At 47.7% G+C, this 24,316-nt stretch overlaps 1 protein-coding gene across 1 annotated transcript in view; it reads left to right on the top strand.

Annotated features, from left to right (window-relative positions):
• The window catches only part of KLF9 (KLF transcription factor 9), a 42,330-nt gene extending 18,790 nt beyond the window's left edge, over positions 1 to 23,540 (top strand). Inside the window, exon 2 of the mRNA XM_069625794.1 lies at positions 23,163 to 23,540. Within this exon, the coding sequence (XP_069481895.1) occupies positions 23,163 to 23,392 (230 nt within the window). The 3' untranslated portion in view covers positions 23,393 to 23,540. The remainder of the gene's footprint in view (positions 1 to 23,162) is intronic.
• Positions 23,541 to 24,316: the final 776 nt, after the last annotated feature.

The following is a 24,316-nucleotide window of genomic DNA, read 5'->3' as shown; positions in this document are numbered from 1 at the left end:
TTTTGGATCAATGGAGGACTCTTTTTTTGACTGTTCTTCCACCTGTGTGGCGGCCAAGTCCATCAATAGATCCTCATTGGAGGGTGATTGTGTCCTTCGATAACGTTTACTTGGGAAAGGTGCCTGCTGTAAGAGTGCCCCTTGAGGAGCCTTGAAAGGAGGCCCGTGTGTATATGGATATCAGAGTTAGAACAGGACACCTCCCCACAATTTAATGCCGCACCGTTTTTCTCCGTTGCCCTTTTTGGTAAGCGCTGGAATGGTGGTGGGGGGGGCGAGTAACCCTCTATCCCTGTGTGCTTCATTTCCAGTTTTTGTTTGTGCATCCTGGTACACGTTTAACGATTTAAATCCAACCACAGGCGTAATCCCAAACGGTTTCCAACCCTGCTTTACTCTGTAATTATAGGGAACATTGTCTTTTTTACAGTTCCCTGAACCAAAAGCAAAAGTGTCTACTCGGGGTGTGCTGACTTCCCTTGTTTGACTGGTCTCCGCCCCTTGATTCATTTCTGAAACCTTTGATGATGCAGATGACGACCCCCTTCTGTTTGGAGTAGGCTCAGATTTTTTGTCCAGGAAGGAGGGCCCCTTCCCTTTCAATGCACCCCCCCAAGTCCCCCGCCTCCACCGCTTCCAGGGTTGGCGCGCACATGGGGGGGGGCAGTGATGTTCGAAGAAGCCTCTCCCAGCGACGTGGGGCTGAGCCCCTCCCCCTGCTCCTCTGGCGGAGGGACCCCCCCGCCGCCTCCTCTGCATTTTGCAGAATGTACCCTCTCACATGAGAACAATCGATAATGTCAATCTTTGGGTAGAGCTCTCGAGGGAGCTCACATGTGGACTCCATTTGTTCATCCATAGTAAAAGCTCTACTGGAATCCTAGCTGATTTAACACAATTGCCTCACAGTATAACAAGGAAGCCGTTAAAGCAAATGTAGATGTGTAGACACACAAACTACACGCCCCACAGCGTCCCTGTGAACAGAGCTTGCACACCTCACTTTGTCCCCCACCTCCGGTACCGCACCGAGGTAACAGGAGAGATGGAGGGGAAAGGCCAACGCTGGATTCACTCCCTCTAGCTGTGGCTAGAGCTGTAACTCAGTACACAGTGTAGTGCTAATTTTTCGCACCCACCTCACTGCCATGCCCACGGCACTGGCACGGTCACTGGCTCGGCTAGTCTCTGCTCAGTGCGGCCTGGTTGCTGGTCAACAGCAGCGTCCCACCCCTCGGCGGCGAGATTCTTTTTTTGCTCACAACTTCGTGACTTTTGCTTCACTCCGCCTCTTCGATGGTCCGATGCCAAAGTCCGATGGTCTGACACTCCGATGCCAATGCTGGATTCCAATGCTGGATTTGAGGAAAGGACCTCGTCAAACACTACGCTACATTCCTGGCCATCACGCTTTTTCGTGACAGGCGCTTCCGACAGTCAATATTTCATTGTATCATTCATGTATGATTCTGCTCGCTGTCACACTATAATAGCTCAGCTCCCCCTGTATAGTACTACCATGCCAGTCTCATGCGTTGCCCCTTTGTCTACATGCATCACTGCCTCAGCACCTACAATGTTGACTGCGTTGTCTAGCACCCCGAAAAAGGCACAGCCTTAATCAGCCTAACCATAGCATCTGCCAACCTATCTCCCTTTGCGACCCAGCATGGAGGAAAGGCTGCCAAACTCGGAAGACATTCCCCCCCACCCTATTCCTGACATCCTTCTTCAGCACCCCCCCGCACCTCACGCCCAGATACCCCTCGCTATCACCTCATAAACCATTTAGCAACTAGACTAGCCAGGTTGAGGTGTCACACAGAACGTTCCCAGCACACCAAATGCCCCAGGCCTACCTCAATTAGAAATCAACTACTGGGCACGCACTTCTCGCATGTCTCAGCAACCACCAAACAAAAACCGAAAGATCAGTCCCCTTACCCCACCAATCACAGGCCCCCTGCGCTACCTAACTCCATAAAAGATGCTACGATTCCTATACCTATTGTAAGCAAAACATTCTCTTCTCCCATTCCATGCCAATGTGCCCTTATAAATGCATGCTCACTCCCAACCCATGCCACAGAGATACATGACCTGCTCACCAACCTAGATTTGGATGCTCTCACCATTACTGAAACATGGCTCCATGAAGCATCGGGACCAGCTATCTCTCTAGCCCTCCCTCCAGGCTACATCATTTTCCGCCAGGATAGACCACTTGCTAAAGGAGGGGGAGTGGCCCTCATAGAAAAGGAATCCCACTCAGACAAACTCACCACTAGGCGGGAATGCGGACGCCCTATCTGTAAAAGTCTCCCTCTCACCAAATTACACGATTGCTATCCATATCATCTACCGCCCTCCAGGCCCACTACTTGACTTTCATGTGAACCTACTCCTTCTACTAGACGAGAACCTAAAAAACACTACAAAATCCATCCTACTGGGGGATTTTAATCTTGGCTTCAATGATCCTAAAGATAAACAAGCCAAGTCCATGGCCAAAGCACTCCAGGACATGGGTTTCCTTCATAGAAGCATGCACTCTACCCCTCCAAAGGACGTATTTTAGACCGGGTAGTGGACCACAACTGCGCAGCAGACATCAGCTCAAACACTCCCTGCCCATGGACAGACCACCACCTTATTCATTTCTCCATCCCGACCATCACAAAAACCACCAAACCCAACACGCCCGCACCACCAGCATTAGCTAGATGCTCACGTAACCTTACCAGAGATAGGATCCTTCAGTTTCTAGAGGGGCCCTCAAACCTCCATTCTCCAATGACCCTCTTGTGCTGGTAGAACTCTATAATATCATAATCAAAACGGCAGTAGACACCATTGCCCCACTATAGAGCAAGAAAGCAAAAGGGAAGAAACATGCAAATTCTTGGTTCACAACAGATCTCCAGGAATTACGCTCCCATAAGCGCATTGCTTTCACCAAATGGCAAGCCGACCCACAGAACTCCACGTTAGAGGCATGCAAAATAATTGCCTCCTCCCAATACAAAAAAGCCATCACTCTAGCCAAATCTACAGCATATAATGAATTTCGAGCGCCAAATCAGAACCAAAATAAATGTCTGCCATAGTCAAGGAAATGGTCAACCCAGCCACTAGCACTCAAGAACTCGTGAAGACGAAGCTTGGTGCACGAGCGTCCAAACAGTAATGCTCAAAAGAATAGATCTCCTGCAGAACAAAATAACTCCCACTATAATGCCTTATCCAAAGCCAACTTGCCCACCTCACCAGTAATAAACCCTGACACCAAAGATAAAACGCTCTTCTCCTTTAGAGAAGTCAAAGAGATGGAAGTATTAGCCATCATTAATCAAATCAAGCTTTCCAACTGCAAGGGTGATGTCTGCCCGGCCAAACTTGATACACTAGCTCATTATCTGTCTTGTACGCCTCCGGCATCGTTCCTTCCTGCCTGAAAGAGGCATGGGTTTCCCCACTGCTGGCGGCCTCTTCCTCTGATATTTCCCCCTCAAGGGCCTCAATTTCGGGCTCAGTGAGTCGGAGTAGAGGGTGATCGGTTAGGTAAGCCCGAATCTCCTCCAGTGACTCGTCCCCCTGTTTGGTGTAAAGTTCCCTGTAGAAGTCGGTAAAGCGTTCCGCTATTTCCTCCTTTTTTCTGCATACGTTACCCACTTACGTTACCCCCTTTGTCCCTAACAGAACCCATCCTTCTGTCCATTCTATATCCCCTTGCCCTTTGTGCCAAGAGAGTCCCGACCTTATCCCCCCGTTCGTAGTATCTTTGTCTCGTATATCTCATCTTTTTAACTAGCTCCCCTATGAGGACTGTGTGTAATGCATGTCTTTTTTCCTGCATTTCCACCGGGAGGGCTTCCTGATCCTCTCCATCGAGGGTGAGCCTAGCTCTCAGGGCCTTTAACTCCGTTCAGATCTTACTTTCGATAAGGCCTCTTTCCCGCTTGCGTCTAAAGCCCTCTGCTATCAGGAGCCCCTGGAAGGTGGCATTTGCGGCTTCCCACACCATTACCATGTCTGTCTCCCCGCTATCATTAGTTTCGAAGTATGCTGTCATTTCCTTCCTTAGTAACTCCCGAAAAACCGGGTCCCTCAAGAGCGTATCGTTGCAGAGCCACCGGGATGAGCTTGGGGAAATCGCGAGCGACCAGTTTGCCACCAGTAACTCATGGTCTGACCACGTTATTGCTTCGACTTTGGGTAACCCGGCGATCCCTCCCCCCTCCTTGCAGATCAGTAGCAAGTCAATCCTTGCGTATGTGTGGTGTGGGGGTGAAAAGAAAGTGTATCCCCATGGGGCTGGCCATGCTCTACGCCATACATCCACCCAATAATGTTCCTTCAGGAGAGTCTGTAGTGCCAAATTGTACTTAGTGTTTCCCTTTGTCCCTGCACCTTTGGGTCCAATCCAGTTGTGGATCCATTATGAGGTTGAAGTCACCACCCAGTATCATGGCCCCCTCCACCCATTCATCCATTACCCTGAAGATTTGAGTTAGGAACCGTATCTGGCCTGAGTTTGGAGCATATAGGGTGGCCAGTGTAATTCGTTTACCCTCGCAGGTACCCTTAACCCCCAGGAATCGCCCTCCAAAGTCCCTTTTGGTTTCTATTTCCGTGAGGTGGAATGTTTTGCTCAGTAGGATGCCCATCCCTTCCTTCTTAGCACTTCTATGAGAGGCCCAAAAATGACTCCCAATTTCCTTCCCCTTTATCGCCGATTCCTTTCCCTGTTTGTAGCGGGTTTCCTGCAGGAAGAGGACCATCAGCCTTTGTTTGCGGAACATGTTGCTAGTCAAGGATCTCTTGTTCTGAGAATTTGAGCCCTTAACATTCAGTGGGCCTATCCTTCCTTCAACCATTATCTTTAATCTCACTGTCCTTATGTGCCTCTGTGTGTTTCTGGTCACGGGCCAATTGTAACGCTAAAGACCATGGCTCGATCTGGCTATTTCCCTTTCCCTTAATTCTAACAATTTTGCCCCCTCCCCTCTTACGCTACCCCACCCAATCCCTGTCTATTGTTCCCTCCCTCCCATTCCCATTTTCAAGGCGTTCGCTCACGTCGCCCCACACTCGTTGGAACTCGTCAACGAACCACTAAGGACTCTGTCCGAGCCCCGGGTAATTCAATTAAAGTTATTTCCATCTCTGTCTTTGTGTCTGAACTTTTCTGTCCCCCCCTTTACCATTAGCAATGGGTTCCCCAAATGGGTCTTTCACTTCTACCTTGTTTCATCCGCCCATATAATTTAACTTGCCCTTTCAACAACTGAATAACCGGTGGAAGTCAACAAACCGGCCCCTCAACTTCAGAGGCCAAACATGGTGCCAACATGGTGCTTGGTCACTGTGCCTTGAGGCTTATAGCCTCGGCATCTTCAGTGCCCTCATGCGTTGTCACCAAACTCAGAGAAGCATTGCCCCTTCAGTAGGGAATAGTTTCTGAGTCACTTATGGTGTCCCTCGGATTTCGATGAGGGATGTTTGGTTTTTTGGAATTTGACGGTCCCCTTCACCTTTGCTTTGCCTCTGAACATGTCCGGGCCACTGGGGGCACGGACCGTTTGCCGAGCGCCTCCCTCACAGCCGCCTGAAGAGCCGGCCTGATCATTCACCAGGTCCTCCGTCGTCCTCTGAATATCTTCTGCAGGCACCAGATGGTGCTTCTCTCCTTTCCATTCAAACGGCAGGTAGAAGGGGTGACCCCAGCGATACCTGACCCCTTTCTCCTGAAGCCATCTGGTGAGGTTACCACACTTTTTCCTGATTAGGAGGGTAAAAGCCGAGAGATCTTGAAAAATGGCTACCTTGGAGTCCCCATATTGTATGCTCCCAAGAGTCCTGGCTTTGTCCAAGATTTTTGCCTCATCTTTGTAGTAATGTAATCGTGCCAGCACCAAGCAGGGGCCCTTGCCCCCCCCACCCTGCGCAATGAACTCTGTCCAGTTTGATCTCTCCGTCCGCATCAGGCCCCAAGACAATCCGTATGATGTCATGTACCTTGCCTTCTAATCTTCAGATTCCACCAGGCCGAAGATACGTAGATTGTTTCTCCTCTCTCTGTTCTCCATGTCGTCCAATTTGAATCGCAATTCCTCCTCACGCCGTTGTACCTTCAAGAACCTTGCCTCCATTTGGGTTTCCAGGAGCGCTGTGGAGAGTTGGTTGTTTTCAACTCCCTCCATGTGTTCTTCTAAGGTGGTTACTTTCGTTGTGAGGTCTGTGAGTTTGGCACCCATATCCGTTCTCATTCCGCGGATTTCCTCTAAGATCGTCTGAATGTTGTTTTGGATAGCTCCCAGATCGGGGTCCGGGATGGAAGGGCCCCCGGAGGCCATTTCGCCCTAGCAAGCACGGAATTGGTACTTAGATAGAGCTTCCTTCCAACTCATAGAGGTCGTGCTGGGTTCAGGCGTGGTGGCCACCCTGCGTCCAGTGGGTGGTGATGAGGGTACCACTTTCGGGGTTGTGACGTCTCCTCAGCGATACTCCTGCAATGTCACTGCGTCCGTGGGTGTGGGCACACAGGGTTGTTCATGTCGGTGGGGGACTAATGAGTATCCCCTGGGTGCCAGTCTTTGGGTCCCAGTAGACGGATTCCGGTTCCTTCCTGTGCCTGAGGTGGCAATGGGCGGGAGAGAGGGCAGGGGCGTGCGGACCCGATCCAGAGCTGGGGAGGGCCCCTTCAGGCAACAGTCTCTTTTTGGTCCAATCCACCTGGGTTAGTTTGTTGGATGTTTGCCCGCCAGGGGGCCCGCCCTGTCAGTCCCCTGAACTGTAATGCAGCTCTTTATGTATCTTCCCAGCCAGCTGGTGAGGGCGCGCTCCCACATCGGCCCAGGCTGCGGGAACCTCGCTGGGGGTGTGGGCCCCACCACAAAGGGTCAGCGACACCACCCCAGTGGTGGCCCCCGCCGCTCTTCAACCGCCCCAGGGGCGTGCTCCTCCTCCCCACATGTAGCTGCTGCTCGATGGTGTCTTAATGGCCCCCCCCGTGGGAGCAGTGGGGGTCACAGGTACTTAGGTGCGTCCTGGGGGGGTTACCCCATGGCCAGGCAGTGTTCCCTTTTGGGTCTGGTCCATCTGGGTCAGATTATCAAATATTGGCCTGCCTGGGGGGTCCCCACATCGACCTCCTCACCTGTTTTATGGCTGTATGTGTGTCCCCCAGCTGTGGCGATGGTGCGCTCCTGCGTCGGCCCAGGCTGGGGGAATCTCCGCTGGGGGGTTGGGCCCTGCTGGTAAAACTCAGGGGCCCGGTCCAGTGGCAGCCCCCTCCACTCTCCGGTTGTCACCCGACAGTCACTGGTGGTCTAGTAGGCCCCCACTGGACGTTGGGGGCGAGCGCCATTCAGATCTGTCCTGGGGGGGCCTCCAAGAGCCTTGTCTCCTCACGCTCTTCCCCCCTCCCTCTCTCTCTTATATGCGGATAGTGGGGCGTGCCCCCGTTGAGATCCAGCTCACGGTGAGTGCGGGTGGAGCAGCGAGGGATGCCACTCCTGATCGCCTCCTCTGTTTTGGCTCCGGCACCCCGTTTCGCCTTCCTGTGCTGTAGCGAGCCTGGGGCCGCACCTCCTCCCACGGCCCGCTTCACACAAGTCTCAGGAGGCGGACGGGAGCCCGCAGGGCCCGGGGTATTCCACAGGGCCTCAGGCGACGGACCATGCACCGCCTGGCAGGCTCGTCCCTGCGCCCCAGACACGGGCAGTCCCCAGGTGAATTGGTGAGACGTGTCGGCGTTGCCTCTCCGCTTCTCCACGGCCCAGGTATCGGGGGGGCTTTGCTGTCTTCACTGGGCACACGGCCCGTGGCCCTGGGGAAGGGGCACCTGCCGCCTCCGGCGACACTTCTCGGCTCTTAGGGCACCTCTAGACCCGCGGATTGGACCCTTCAGTGGGTGCAGCGTTCCGACTCGCTTTTCACGTGTCTGCATGGAAGATGGAGCCCTCTCTCTGCATCAACTCCACGTATTTCCCGGGGCTGAGCGTGGAGCTCACGGCTCAGGCAGCCATCTTGCCTGCACTCCCTGGTGGCCTCCGTTATTCAGGCACTTTAAAAGATATTTTTTTATGTCATCAAAACATACAATAATAGTAGGGTTCTTCCTGTGGCTCTACGTGTACCACAGGTCCAAAAATATTGCAGCTTTGTGGGTGAAATGTGTCAGTTTCCTATTTTTTGTTCAAAGTATTTGTACTCCCTTTTTTCTATTTTGGGAGTTTTGTCTATTTTTAGGCAGTAAACGTGGTTGATAGGCCAGAGTGTACTCTTTGATATACACTAAGTGCTGCTCTTAGTCTCTTAGCATGGCAATGTGATTCCTGAGAAATCAACCTTTGATATTATGTGCCTTTCTTTAGTGAACCCAGACATTGCCCACAGTGCTCAAGAGCAGTTCACAAGAACTAAGTAAAGAGGAACGTTTTGTAGATTCTGACAGTGGACTTTATAGAAGCCCACCCCCCAATGGATGTTTTGCCAGTCCCATGATGTTCTCTGTTTCCAAGATGCAACGTTCTGGCATCAAGTTGCAATCCTGCAGATCCTACCAAGTTGACAGCTACAATAAGATGTGATTCATTTGATGCAACCTGTTAAGGAGGCTCTTCCAGTTTCAGACTTGATTGGGGTCTTCTCTTTTTTGCTACCTTCTGAACATGAGCACAAACTATATTAGATATTTACAGGCACTGTTTGTCTGTGAACCTTGTATTGTCCACAAGAGGCCTCCAGGTACGATTGGGGTGGGAGAACTTTAATCTAACTTGGAATTTACGAGTGTAAGACTTCTCCAGGGTGTAAGAACGCATTTCTCATTGTCGACTTTTTTTTTAGACAGGTATTTGTTTGCATCTTGTAGGACCTCTTCACATCAGAGAACACCCTATAATGGAGCTCCTCAGTGTGGCATGCGCTGCTGATGTCTGTGGTCTGAACATATTAACACAGGAGCTCAAGTGCCAACAAGCAGACGATAACTATCCATATGTTACTTCTTGTGGCTTTTTTGGATAATTTTCCTAATTTCAGAGAATAAAACAGACCGGTATGCAGCTTATCCGAAGGGCCATTCACAAGGTTATGGTTGTGTTTAGACCCAGTCTTCTTAAACAAATTCTGTACCCAATGACCTTGTTAACCATCTAGTCCTTTTGCCATCATTATTTCCAAATCCGTCTTTAGAAACTGCAAGAATATCTTGGATATCAAAGGGCTCTCAAATTATATATAGAAAATATGAAAGCTCCACAGTCAGTCTATCTGTGACAAATGGTGGCAGTCAGCGAAATCTTCTCTTGCTAGTTGGGCATTCTAACATTGTGTAGGAAATTTGAGATTTTGCCTCATGACAGGGTTGAAATCGCATCCTGTGAGCGCCCAGCCTTCTTCTTTGGCTTTCTAGTGCCATGCTCTTGGAGGAGGAGGGATCAGACCTACCAGGAACTACAAGTTAAGAACTATGGTGACCATTGCACTGGATGTTCATCGTCCAACTTCCTCCAGATGAACCCACCGCCCCCCTTTCGGTCTATGTCTTACGTTCTGGTTGGATAGGAAAGGTCTGATTGCGTAGAGTTGACAGGCGCTCAGCTTGCTTGATAAGCATGCATTTCATTCTCACCATGCCCTATTTCTGCATCCTGCAGCTGGGACATCGTATGACCTGACGGAACAGATACTAAGGACTACCAATACAAGAGTAACTACTGTGGGTAACTAGAATTAATTTGCTGCCTTTGTGTTGCAAAATTGCAAAATTGCACACCCTACACTTTCTTTCTTTTCTTTAAATTGTCTATATTCGGAAAATAGTCTTTTCCATCAAAGAATACACAATACAACCATAACAATGCATTTATAGAAGAAATTAAATGGACTAAAAAGGCTATGTACCTAGTACATTGGGATAAGCAGCACATGGAAAATTGTGTTCACAGTAGTTTGCTACACAACAAAAAGTACTTTCAATGTAGGCGTAAACTCACTGTGCTGTGAACAAATCTGAGACTGATAGAAGAAGCCTATGGGCTGGTAAAACAGGTCTCACTCCCCACGCACTCAATATTGACTTCATCGGATCGCACAAATACGGCAGAAAAGTAAAAGGTTTTGCAAGTAATGCGGGTTGTGCCAAGAATATGCACAGTTCCGCCCAGTTGTACAATTGCTCTGCGGAAACAGTGCCGTTTTGTTTGTGAGGAGTAGGTTTCTTCTGAGATGAAGGATAATTGCCCTTTTCTTTGGGTTTGTAAACCACTGGGCGTAACCTATCTTGGCAACTGCATCTGGGATATTTTTGTGATGAAATTGCACACTTTTCTTTGCAATTCGTTTCTCCTCCTGGCATTTGCTTTATAAGAAATAAAGCTGTCCACAATTTCCTTTCACAAAAATTGCCAACCGATGGTTCCTCATTCAGGAAACGCGCGCAGTTAAGCTTGCAGAGAGATTACTTCGCCCAGGAGAAGAACCACTAACATTCTAAGTCATTACATCTCTCACCAGTGTTCTGGATAGTGACAGATGAGTTTCCCCATAGGTGTAGCCCATAGATTAATGGTTGTATTGATATGAGATCTTCTATGTGGACCAGGTCAAATTCTTCGAGGCACAGCCATGATTTTCCTCAGGAATTGATTTTCACTGACCTCGGCTATCTTCGCCAGGTGGTAACCCCACACATCTGCACCATAAGTCAACAATGGTGCTGATTTTGCTGAGTAAATACGAACAATATGCTCTAATGGCAGCCCACCCAGTCTTTTGCCATATCTCAGAAGTGAGCCATTGATTTGCAAAGCCTTCCGTGTTTATTCCTTGATGTGTGTGGACCATCTCAGGTCACAGGAAATTCCCCGGGGTTTGATACTAGCCACATACATGACCTTTCATCTCCCCATGTTTATTTTCCAAGTCTTTCTGACCCATATAATTGTTAAACCCATTGACCGATGTTTGCAGATCCTGCTTTGTTCGAGCTATCAGGACTGCGTCATAAGCATACGTCATAAGCACACGTCTTTTGGCTGGCCATCCTGGGGACATCATTCGTCAAGCCAAGCAATGCATTTGGCAGTGAGTTTATATAGAGGTTAAAGAGTAGCAGGGCTATTACACACCCCTGCCTCACTCCTCAAGTGATTTGGAATGTCGTTGTTGTTTTACCTCAAATCCCACCCTCTTGCCGATAAATTTGAATTCATTTTTATTAGGACTTGCAAGATCTCCTCTGGCATACCTAGTGCACAATGTACTTCCCAGAGCTTGCTATGGTTAATACAATCAAATGCAGTTGAAAGGTCAATGAAGCCCAGATAGATTGTTCCTTTATAACTATAGATATATTTATCCATGACCAGTATTTGATCAACTGAGCCCATGCCCTCACGAAAGCCATACTGGTACTCTGAGGATTCGATTTTCTGTGACCCAGTCCATGATCCTTCCATGCAGCACCCACCCAAACCATTTTGCTGAAGTATCAATTAGGGAGATTGGACAGTAGCATGCTGGATCATGTGTAAAGATCGGTACTATAATCTCCTCCCTCCAAGAATCTGGTATGGCCTTCAGATGCAGTATCACATTACAGATCAAAGTGACTACTGGCACCCACACAACGATCTCATCTTTGAAAAACTTGATCAAATTAAATCTGGTCCTGCTGATTTGCCATTAGCCATCCCTGTGAGAGCTTTAGCGACTTCACTCGACAACACCACCAGACTGTGAGCAATAGTCTGCCAAGTATTACATGCAACAGGGTGTCAAGCTATGTCTAGAATGCTTTCACCCCTATCATCACTTGAGTTATCATATAATGTTGAGAAATGTTTAATCCATTTGACCTCCCCCACCGAGTCTAAGTGATAGTTCAGAGGTTTGTCATTAGGACGTAATCCATCAGAGATGGTTCTTCAGTACTCCCTTAGGTTAGCTGACATTGCAGACCTCTATAGTTTTAACCACGCTTGTTGCGCTAGTTCCTGTTTCCTATTTTTTAGTGTGTTCTTATACAGTGGCCTGGCTTTGGCTATTTTCTCTTGATCTCTACTTTGCTGCCTACGTGTTGATAATAGGGTTTGTTTTACCCAACCTACATTTTGCATTGAACCACTGTGCACTGCCCGAGTCAGTTTTTGATACTGTGAGATTTTCCAGAATGCCTGACTGATTGGTGTTATATCGACCCAGGCCAGCCATTTGGCCTGGTCAGTGACGCAAGGGTGTAGACATTTCTCCAGATTATCTATAATTGCGTGCATCATCCTAGTGACCAGCAGGTCCAAATCCACATTTCCCCAGCGCAGCGTTTTATACGCACCCACTTCAACCCTGTTATTTGCCAGTAAGGGCGGATCATCCCCAGTCCATACCGTGAAGACGAGGGGGTCGTGCTCACTTTCAATCCTACAGACCACCTTGAACCCTTTAATCCAGGCCATTTTTCGACGCCCAGGATGAAATAGTTGAAGAACATCTGGTGTTCACAAAGGTGTAGTTGCCTGGAACGTCGGATGGAAATCTTCCACTTACTGCCCTAATCCCCAATTCAATAATACCGCCTGTGAATTTCTTAACCCTGCTATCCACACTGGTCTCTGAGAGCAGGTGGATGAATACCAAATATCATGTCTTCTTCTACTGCACCATCAACTGTGCCGCAGTAGTTTCCAATTTTTGGGTTAAAATCCAGCGGGGGACCGTCATGGTTTCTTGCAACGTGCAATACATCCAGCAACCCTATCAAAGGCCCACTGCTGTCATTATCAGAGGGTGCATTGATCTCCTTGATCTTCTGGGAACTTGACACAAATGTGGAAAGACCTATACAGTACCTTTATGCTAAAATCCTCAAAATTATCCATGTGAATCGTGTCCACAGCCTACGCCTCCTGTAATTATAGAATGTCTGCTTTTTCCAAGAATGCCACAAAATCAGGATCTTTGAGAGTCTAGTGCTCAGAGCATTGAGATTCCATGAGACTATGTTTATTAAAAATACAAGTATTTTCATTATTAGGGCCTGGATGGAGGGACATGTGCACTGCATCCATAGACAGTGTCCTTTGCTCTACTTGATAACATGGGTAAAGAGGATCTGGCCAGTACACCTTCCATAGCTGCTTGGTTCAGGTCCATAATGTTTGCTGGGGTCAAGAGGCCATTAAGTCTTAACTGTGCACACCCACATATGTGCATGTTGTTCGTCTGTAAAATCACAATAATATTGCACAATGGTGCATGCCATGTGTCGTGTAAGTGGTGCTTGTCCTGGGGTACTTCTGCACCTCTGAGGGCCATTGCATCTGCACAGTTAAGTATGGCTGCTCGCAGGTGCTGATTGACCAAATCGAATCTCACATTACAGCCACTGCACGCCCTACACAGCTTAGTCCAGAGACACAGCTACAAAAGCAGTCTTTTCAAATGTATTGAATGATACAATGTGGTACGAGGCATCAAAAAAGTGAGTCTGCCTGTTAGAACATTTTCAAAATCACGAAAGAGAAACATTTCTTTGAGAATGATTGATTTTATTTTATTTACAGCGCGCCCCACTGACCATTAAGGGTGCCGACATACAAACAAATATAGAGATCAAAAGGCCAAATGCTAAACACAAAATCTAGAAATGAAGGCAAATTAAACAATATCAGAAAACATGATAAAAACAGCAACTATTAAAAGAGGAAACATGCAAACAAAAATAGGTAAATTCAGGACAATTTTTAACTTGCTGGACAAGGACAAATCCTGCAGTTTTGTAATCCTATTCAGGAACATAGGTAAGCTACTGAGACCACAACCTATGATAATACAGTCAGTGTTGTTGGTGGAGCACCAGTTGGTAATCTGGGTTCTACGGAGGACTTTCATATCCTGGGTTCTAACATGATTGGGCCACACTATTTGGTTGAGCCAAGCTAAAATTGTGTTCTTCAATGACCCCCTTGATTCAGGGTGATTTGGCTTCAACGTTGGTAATGATAATGTTTTTGAAGTCCAGAAAGGTTAGGGTGCATAATCTTAGCCATCGTTCCTTTTTTTTGGTCAGATGTCCTTAGAAGGGGGGTGGGGCTGAGGAAGTAACTGGATTGGAAGGAGGCTGAGTACCCTCCAATAGTATTTCACCTTCAGGACAAAGAGCAGGAAGAGCTACTTTCGCCTGCAAGGACAGACCTTTTTTGGGAGAACTCTGTGGAGTCTGTTTGACAACCTTGATGAGACCCCTTCTGAAAGAAAAGAGTTTGGGAAGCCTTTTCCGTTCCTTTAACTTCCTTTAGACTAGGCTTCTGATAAACTGACTGATGTGACATAGGTATTTTTGGGCCAACGGAGACCATCCAAGACTGGAGTTCTGCAGGATTTGAGCATGCCGCCAGGTCTCGCAGCATGAGTTCTTTAAGAATCAGCCAGTTCAAGGAGGAACTCCAGGAGTGTCTGAATGGAATGGGAAGCTGTATGATGGAATCCCTCCAGGATCAACTGGGGAAAATAAGGGAAGAACTACGCTCTTCCCTGCAGGAGGTCATAAAGGACATTACAGACCTAGGAGAGAGAGTGGACACGACAGAAGCGGGGCTCTCAGAAATCTTAGAGGACTCAAAACAGAACAGTGTACTTCTGCAACAAATCGCTAGGGCAACACATAATCTAGAACTCCAGGCAGAGGATCTGGAAAATAGATCCCGGAAGATCCAACATAAGAGTCAAAGGCCTAGCAGAGACCATTGGAGATAAAGACCTAAAGGAGACAATGCAAAACTGCTTCAGCAGCCTGTTATCTGGCACGCAACCGGAGGACATACTCAGAGACAGAGTGCAAAGAGTGGGCCCCAAAAGAAAGGAGCCGGGTGCTAGACCTAGAGACAACCTCCTTGCAATTACCTCCTACACCATGAAGGAGGAGATTCTGTGAGCAGCAAGAAATCTTCAGCCGGTCACTATCAGCGGAGCGCAAGTACAGCTGTTTCAGGACTTAGCCCTAACAACCCTACCCAAAAGGAGACTAATGGCGCTGGTCCCGAGAGCGTTAGGAGCCAAGGGGATCATCTATAGATGGGCATACCCCTTTGGCTTACAGTTCACCTGGGAGGACAAACAGCAGCTCATCACCACTTGTGAAGAAGGACTGACCCTCCTACACTTGTAGGAGGAAGAGCCGCATTTGGACAGGAACCCAACACGCAACCTGAGAGGGGGAGGACCCAGAAAGTGGGAATGGTCATCCACCCCCACCAAGAAACGTGGGGTAGTGGGTACAGAGACGAGCACCCAACGGAAATGATCAGTGTCATCAAGAGGAAACAGAGTCATAGGATAGTTGAAGCTCTCTGAATTCTATACTAAGGGAGGAAAGAAGGAACAAATATGGCTAATCCACTAGAAATGCAAAGCAGTCCCGGACAGAGGGAAGGGGTGACCCATCCTGGAATCCAGCTCAGGTCATACACATGTCCTGGCAAAGTGCAAGGTGGAGTAGATATGATACTCAACGCCTCAACTGGGGCGCAGGGAAGGTTCTGAGGCACCTTGATCTGAGGGATACTAAGGAGGGGGGATTGGGAGGGGACATTTTGGTTGTTATATGGTTAAATAGGATTGGGTTATGGTATGGATCAGGGGAGATGACGATGAGATGGTTAAACGGCTGGAGAAAGCTGCCCGAAGGCAAAGGGAGCATAAACACAATCTAGATGGCTGATCTGAACTTCGTCTCACTCAATGTACAGGGCCTGAATTTGCCAGTTTAACGCTGGTCGAGACTGATAGACCTGCAGGCCTCAATTGTCTTCTTACAGAAAACAAACCTACTTCCCGAGGATGAAAGAAGATTGGCCCATAAAGCGTTCCCCCGACAATACCATGCCTCGGGCGGGAAAAAGACCAAAGGGGTAGCTATACTAATCGGGGCAAAGCTGATATTTAGAAAACATGCAATAAACAGGGATCCGGAAGTGCGATACCTAGTCCTGAAGGTGATATTACAAGATCAAGCATACACACTAATTGCTATATACGCTCCGAATGAGCGACAAGATCTATTCCTGAGGGACATACTAAAGATCCTGGGGGTTGGTGTGAGGGCCAGGAAGTGACTGGGGCAGATTTTAACTGTCATGGATCCCACCCTGGACAAAACACTTCCACCCACAGTGGCAGAGGCAAGAAACAGGCAAGCACTGGGGAAACTCTTCAGGGACCTCGGAGTGATAAAAACATTGCAATTTTTTTCACAAGCAACAGAAGGAGTTCACTAGTCCATAAAGGGTACTCGAGAATAGACATGGTGCTGGTTTCGGCCACCATGATTCCCTCGCATTACTAAGGTTGAAATAGGAGTCCAATATGTGCCGGATCATTCCCCAGTCTCAGTAAAAATGGATATGGGGCAAAGCGTCTACAAGGTCCTTAAACCCTGGAGGTTGAACAAAATGATCCTGAAAGATGTGGCTCTTGGGCACACATGGAGAAGGCAATACTTAACTACTTCCAAGAAAATGAAGATGGGGTAACAAATTGGGGAGCAATCTGGGACGCCGGGAAAGCGGTGATCCGAAGTGAGTTCATTTCACAAACTACAGCATATATGCGAGAAAGGGGGCTCATTAAAAAGAAACTTGAAGTAGCGCTTCGAGAAGACGAAACACTCCACAAATCTAGACAATCCCAAAAGTCACTTAGATCGGTTCGGAAAGCAAGAACCCAGTTAGAATCGCATGTGGCACAATCATTACTGTACACCAAACAGACATAATATGTCCAAGGAGGGAAAGCTAATACATTTCTGGCGGCCAAATTCCGCAAACATAAATCCTGTAACTATATTCTACAGCTTAAAGATGAAAGAGGGGGTTATGTCCCATGGAGGAGGGGATACTAGAGATAATGGAAAGATTCCACCAGCGGTTGTTGAAACGGAAGACCTCCACCCTCAGACACAAATAGAATATATGTCAAGGATCTCCTTGCCCCAGATCCTACAGGAAGACAACAACGCTTTACAGGCCCCCATTTCCCCATAGGAAATAAGTGATGCCATAACTGCATCACCCCCTAATAAGACCCCAGGGCCGGACGGACTGGGGAATCGATATTATGAAACGTTCCGCAACCAGCTGCTGGGCCCACTAACGAAATAATTCAACTATATAAGGCATAGTGGCACAGTTACACCAGACATGGGGAATTCAACTACAATGTTAATACTCAAGCCGGGTAAATACCCTACGGACTGCACTAGCTACTGGCCGATATCACTGCTTAATACCAACACCAAGCTTTATGCTAAAATCCTCGCAACAAGGCTGGCAGGGGTGCTGCCCAAAATAATCCATACCGACCAAGCGGGGTTCATAAGGGTAGACATACCCAAGCAGTGGATATAATAGATATGGGAACCAGAACGGGACAAAAGTTCACCATAGCCGCCTTAGATGCAAGGAGGGCGTTCGACAGCCTAGACTGGGCATATTTGAAATTGGTCTTGCAGAAATGTGGATGCGACCCCACCTTTATAAGCATGGTCTTGGCAAACATTTGTCTCCCGAGCACGTCCTTTATGGTTAATGGGAAATCCACGGCCAAAATCACAATACAGAGAGGTACACGACAAAGCTTCCCGCTCTCTCCCTTAATTTTTGCAATAGCAATGGAACCTATAGCGGAAATAGTAAGACAGGATCCGGAAATACGGGTGTCACATGTGGAGGGATTACGCACAAAATAGCCCTGTATGCTGATGACATTATGATGATTCTTACGGACCCTAAGCATACACTACCAAAAGCACTTGATAGACTACAAGAATTTTCTGGGATATCAGTGTTTACCATAAATTTCACCAAATCAAAGGCACTGAACATCACGGAAAGGGAAGGGGAGATTGATGCTCTAAACTCACGACACCCACTAATCTGGGAGGGAGAAGCATTAGAATACCTGGGGGTCCGATTAACTAAGGACTATAAAAGTCTGTACGGAGCAAACATAACCCCCTTTTTGAAACAACAGAGGGAAGATCTGCTTAGGTGGGACATCAAGGAACTATCCTGGTTTGCGCGCATTGCGGAACTCAAAATTACTCTATTACCCCGACTGCTGTATGTGGTGAGCTCCATTCCAGTAGAGATTCCCCCCCTAACCCCCCCCCCCCCGAGATATGCAAAGCGCTACACCCAATTTCCTTTGTCTGGCATAAAGGAAAACCCAGAATACAAAAAAGAATTCTAACAAGACCACCACTCCTGGGAGGTCTTGGGGTCCCTGATATAGAGAGATATGTCTTGGCCACTCAACTAGCACCAATGTTGCACTGGAAAAGGGGGGACACAACAAATGGATTGGTGGGAATCGAACAAGTGGGGACCGCAATCCCGTTGGGAACAATACATGCACTGTGAGTAGGAGCCAGGGGAGCAGAGGGGCATTTGCTGGAGGAGACCAAGATAAAGTTGAAAGGGTGGAATCGAGCCTTGAAAAGGCGGAACATTACCCCGGGGCTGGGCTCCTTCACCCCAATGGCACACAATCAAGACTGTACTCCGGGCAAACAGATCCGTTTCTGGGAGATCTGGGTACAAGGGCAAACATTATACTTAAAGGACTTCTTCCGGGGGGAAACCCATTACTATTTGAAGAATGCAAGCAGAAATGTGCCATAGGGGAAAGAGATAGATTTGCGTACATACAGATCCGACATTGGAAAACACAAAAGGAGATTAAGAAAGCAGCCATCAGGACCCCGGTGGGCCTGGAACTGACGCTACATGGAGGGAATGAATACTGGGCGGTATTCAGGCTGTACAGCTTATTGGACATGGCACAAGGGAGTGACACTCTCTCATATATGGATAATTGGGCGAGTGACCTGGGGGCTCCCATCACTGAGGAAGAGTGGGTGCAAATCTGGAGAAGAACACAGAAATCCTTCAAATGTACAGCCATTAGGGAGACGGCATATAAGATCTGTTTCAGGTGGTACTTGACCCGCCATAGACTACATGAAATGAACCCTAAATACCCGCCCATGTGTTGGAGGAATTGCGGCGGCAAGGGAGACCTATTTCACATGTGGTGGTCCTACCCTAAGGCTGCCCTGTACAGGAAGGAAGTTCTGGGATATATGAAAGAAATTACGGGGAAGGAATTACCAAACATGCCTAAGTCGATACTTTTGGGCTTAGTGGTCGAAGACATCTATGCGGCAACTGGCAACAATGCAGCACTCATTACCCACCTGTTAGTGGCAGCAAAGATTACTCTGGCCCAAGGCTGGAAAAATCCAGATGGTCCAATAATAGCATTCTGGTGGGTAAAAATTTGGAACGTAATGGCTATGGAGAAGGTGAAGGCCCTGAAAGATGGCAAGTATCTGAAATTTCGGGCAATTTGGGACCCCTTCCTTGGCTTTGTCAGATACAAAGAACCACAATATTTTAGGCCAAACTTGTTGAGTCATACAACATTGAAAGCCAACAAACAAGGTGCAGGGAAGCTCGAACTTCCGAACTATGTAGCGTAATGAGACATAGCGATGTCATCGGAGAGCAGAAGGATTGATCCATACCATACGGGAACGGGGAACGAGGGGGAGAGTGAACGTTTTTTAAGTTTCTTTCTTGAACTGTTATAACCAAAGCACTTAAAGCTCAAAATCAATAATCCTAAAGTTAAATAACTGTATCTGGCGTCCGCAAAGTGCATGGGTCTGATACATTAATTGAGGCCTTTGCCACTACTGTAACAGAATAAGGATTGTGATTGTATAAATAAAGTTTATTAAAAAAAAGAATCAACCCGTTCCCTGGTGCCTTGGAGTCCCCAGAACATCTAGCAGTTCTTTCCATAGCTTCTCTTCCTGAATGTTCCCCTTTGTTTGTTGGCTGGGCTAACAGAATCTGGACACCCAGAGGTTCATTAACCTCTAATAACGCCCCATTTACTCCTCCGTGGGCAGCATGAGGATCTGATACCTTTAGACATGATTGTATAGAGATGGGTAGAGGGGAGCGGGCATCACTCTTAAGGTCTTTGTTAGTAGGCAGGAGGCTAGTGAGCAAAAGATGCTCTTTCTGGAGTTTTTGTCTTCTTTTAGCACTAAGTGCTAAAACATCTGATAGACGGCTGCCAATCCTTTGAAGGGCCGGGGGTGGTGATTGTAGAGAAGGATCCACCCTGCCCACAACATCAAACTGAGTAGTGGTGGGCCCTGACCCATGGCTGGAGGCAGTTTCAGGTATAGTGAACAGGTCTGTACCCTTGTCACTACTAGACATAGTTTTCATATTTGTACCTGGCATATCACCAAAAGAAAGTAGTTTTAAGAATGCTAAAATGAAACGAGCCAGAATACAACTAGAGGCAGGGAAATAGCAGGTGCTTACCTGCAAAAGTTACGTTCAGCCCGTCTGATCCCTAAGCACGTGGCCATGGGGGTGTGCAGTTGGAAGCTGCCGGCGCTCGCCTCCGTTGTGAGCCGTAGGACAAACCCCCAGGAGGCAGCTTGAGAAGCTCAGGTAGCCCTGGAGGTAGCTCGGGACTGTAGCCCTGGAGGTAGCTCGGGACTATAGCCCTGGAGGTATCTCGGGAGTCTAGCCCTGGAGGTAGCTCGGGACTATGACACAGACAAATTAAAGTCTGCCACGGGGTGAGGAGTGACGGCGATGGACTCAAGGGATCCAAGGGTGTGGAACGCTGTGGTCCCACACCTACACCGTCCTCGTCCAGCGGCCCTGTGCGCCTCTCTTCCGAACTCGTTCCTTCAACGCTGTGCGGATTTAAAAAAAAGGGACCCTATGCTGGGAAAGAGCTGCGTCAGGCCACACCGCCTAGCCCGGCCTCCTCCGACAGCAGTCACTCTCTCCTATGTCCTAACATGCAGCGCTACTCTAGTGGCACCAATGCTCCTGGCCTGGTGAAGCGAGAGTGGGAGGTGCACATTCACCTTGCTTGGAGAAGCTTAAAAAGCTTGGAGACAAACACAGCATTGTTTTTTTTATTTTCCCTTGCCAAATATTCCATCTTTTGTAATTTGTTTGTTAATGTTGATGTAATTGGGCGGTACCTGTGTTTTGTAGTTACTGTTTATTACTAAAAGTGCAAGCCATGTTAATTGAAGAATTTAAACTTAGAAAGTGGGCGGGCCTACAATGATTCCTTATGGGAATTCAAGGTGACATACTCGTTTTTAGCACTTAAGGGTTTGAGTTATGTATCTGCCATACTGTCCGCTATGTGACACTGATGTGGGCACAGTGGACAGCCAGGGGAAATGCTCCTTCTTTCTCCTGTGCAGAGCCCGTTCCATCTCTGTTTATGTTGCTTTGCCCTTCAGATCCTGCTCTTTTTACAGGGGTGCAGGTTACCCTTAATTTCGGAATGTATCATTTTTTATCTTCTATGTAAGGGTGCCTGGGAGCAGCTGCTCCCGAACCCCACAATTTGTCATGTTCGAGGGAGCATTCCTTGTTAAAATAATTATGAAATCAGTTGCTGCTTTACGCAGTGCACCTTTGCAATAGTACTTTTTCATCTTCATTCCTTTTATTCGTTTTCAGAATGTCACTGGGTGACGGGAAAACAACGAGGGTACACAAGTCTTCTATCAATGGCGCCCAGAGCAAGACGGGGGCTAATTAGTGGCCTACAAGTAAATGCAGTCAGACCTTTTGAGAGAATGTTTGAGGAGAAATGGCACCTCCAAGTAAAGGATAAGGGTAGTTAACAAGATGGCCGTTGAAGGCAGGTAATGGTAAGTGTGCCAGCCAGGAGAGCTGATCATCAGAACCCTGCATGCCCGCCTGCATGCTTTCGTAGCACCTGCAGATGTGAAAAGCAAATGGCACCAGCAAGTTGCCTGTTGTATATCAATAACTGAAACCTACTGTGAGGTCAGGTGCACAATCCAGGGGTTTCAGGTGTACGTCATAGACTGCCAGTTCCTAGGCCCAACTGGAAATGGGAAGTCGCTGCTATTCTGCTACTTAATGCTGCCCCCACTTTCTGATATGTTATCCAACTTCCTTTAGCCGCGCTTCTGTTATTTCCCTTCTCTCTTAAATCCAGGGGGTTAACCTGGACACCAGAAGAGCGAAGGAGTAGACTGGCGCAGCGGAAGGGATTGCTGGAGACTGACTTGGAGAAAGGGAACGTAGCAGCGAGCTTAGAACCACAGTGCCTGTTACCAAGTGGCCCCTTTGCTCACCCACAAGCCTTTGTCTGTGACACTTAGCCCCTCATTCCCATTCTCTTATCTTTACTCGGCTCCTTTTTCTTCTGGAGACTAAGGTCTGACTCGGGCAGGGGGAGAGTACACCAACTCTCGGGCAAACACTGGCACTCTGAGACTACCATAGTGGGGATTTGACGCAGTATAAAAAAACTCTTGCAAGTCATGTTAGGGATTCTTAGCTGCACTTCTGCCAATGATAGTATATTGTGAACTCTCTAGTGAGAAGATGGGTCATATCCAGACTGTTCTGTGGAAAGTATATATAAAACCATAAATACAAGTATCCAAGCCTCTCTTTATTCAGAGCAGCGAACTGACCCTCTCCTTACCATAGGAAATACACCTCAGTTCACTGCTGCGTCGGGTGTCTGCTGTTAGGTTATGTTAAAAGTGAAATGGAGGTTCGATTATGTTAAAAGTAAAACTGAGGGTTGATTGCTGGAAGGTTACACATGAATCTTAACGGCTGGAAAATGTTCTGGGCAACACCTTAGAGCTCCATGTTTTAGCCTGCCAAGCCATTACAGAAGAGGGAAGTCCATATGCCAATCAGGGTTGGTACCACCGCAAAAGGGGCAGGCCAGCCTGAACTGCTAGGTCACAACCCCTCTGTGCGAGACCACAAGCATGTCCAGACATGTTTAGGCCACAGAGGGCACCATTATTGAGGTGCATTTCAGGTCTCCAGGCACAGCACGTCTGGGCATACCCCACTTCGGGTGACAAATGTGCAGTGTGGAACTGGAACATAGCAAGAAGAAAGCACCTAAACACTTGAATGGCTAAAAGTTCGAAGCCCTTCAGTTTCAGGTGGTGGGTGTGCGATGCAGATGCTAAATTGAAACGCTTGCATATTTCTATATGCTTTTGCTTTTTTATTTACGTAATGTGTTGTTTACTTCCACAGGTGAACGACCGTTCCCGTGCACTTGGCCGGATTGCCTTAAAAAGTTCTCTCGGTCAGATGAGCTGACGCGCCACTACCGGACGCACACGGGCGAGAAGCAGTTCCGGTGTCCCCTGTGCGAGAAACGGTTCATGAGGAGCGACCACTTGACGAAGCACGCTCGTCGTCACACTGAATTTCACCCCAGCATGATTAAAAAGTCAAAAAAATCTAACCCCGGCCTTTTGTGAGTTATGAGCAATCGGTTCGAATAGACTTGACTTTCAGAAAACAAAAGAATTTCGCCACTGTACATGTAACCTCCTTGCATCGGTTAGGGAAATGTAGCAAAACGCCAGTTCCTTGTCTCTCTGGTAGGAGCTTAAATAGGTTACTTGGGTGACGTTTCCAGAGCAAGCCAATGTGTGGTTTTCAAAAAATATCCCAGATAACCTACTTGTCTGGTAACCGAAGGGTTAAACTGCGACATCATCATTAGTGACTTAAAGCTCAATTTGCTCTCTGTGTGGTCTTTGTACAAGGAGAAATTGAAATGCTTACTGTATTTAAATATGGATGCACAGCCCTACGACGGAGCCATCTACAGCATCACAAAAATACTTTTTGTACGTTCAAGTTCATGGCACAATTGCAACCCTTTTATTCAAGCGGGTTCCCTGCTCATCTCTGATGGGTGACTGGCGCCGAGGTTGTGTAACAATGGTGAAGTACAACGGACTCACTGGCTTAGGCCCAAATGAGGAACTGTAATGTAATGACTATTGGTGTTTTGTATTCTGCTTGTGTTCAACATGTTCTGCCTTTTTTTTATATACTTCGTGGTGTGGGTGTGTGTCAGGTTTGAGGAAGAGCTGATGGTCGTTTATGACAGATTGCACAGTTGTAAAATGTAGCAGAAAGCGAAGAACCTGTTCGGAAAAAAACATTTACGCATGGTGCACACACCAGCAGGGCACTTTGGGTTGGCCACACTGTAATTTATTGCTAGTCGGCCATTGTTTTAAATGGCGCTCTCATGGCCACAGGACAATTCACAATAAGCTATGTAAACTCTTCTATGGTGTTCTGTACATGATATTCGAGTTGCGCAGTTGCTTGCAAAATTACGGAGGGAAACAGTTATTTCGGTTTGCCTACACGTGAACTGCTGTGAA

This window comes from Ambystoma mexicanum, chromosome 6p (genome assembly GCF_040938575.1).
Source record: "Ambystoma mexicanum isolate Mex_15411 chromosome 6p, UKY_AmexF1_1, whole genome shotgun sequence".
Taxonomy (NCBI): domain Eukaryota; kingdom Metazoa; phylum Chordata; class Amphibia; order Caudata; family Ambystomatidae; genus Ambystoma; species Ambystoma mexicanum.
This window is presented reverse-complemented; position numbering and strand designations above follow the sequence as displayed.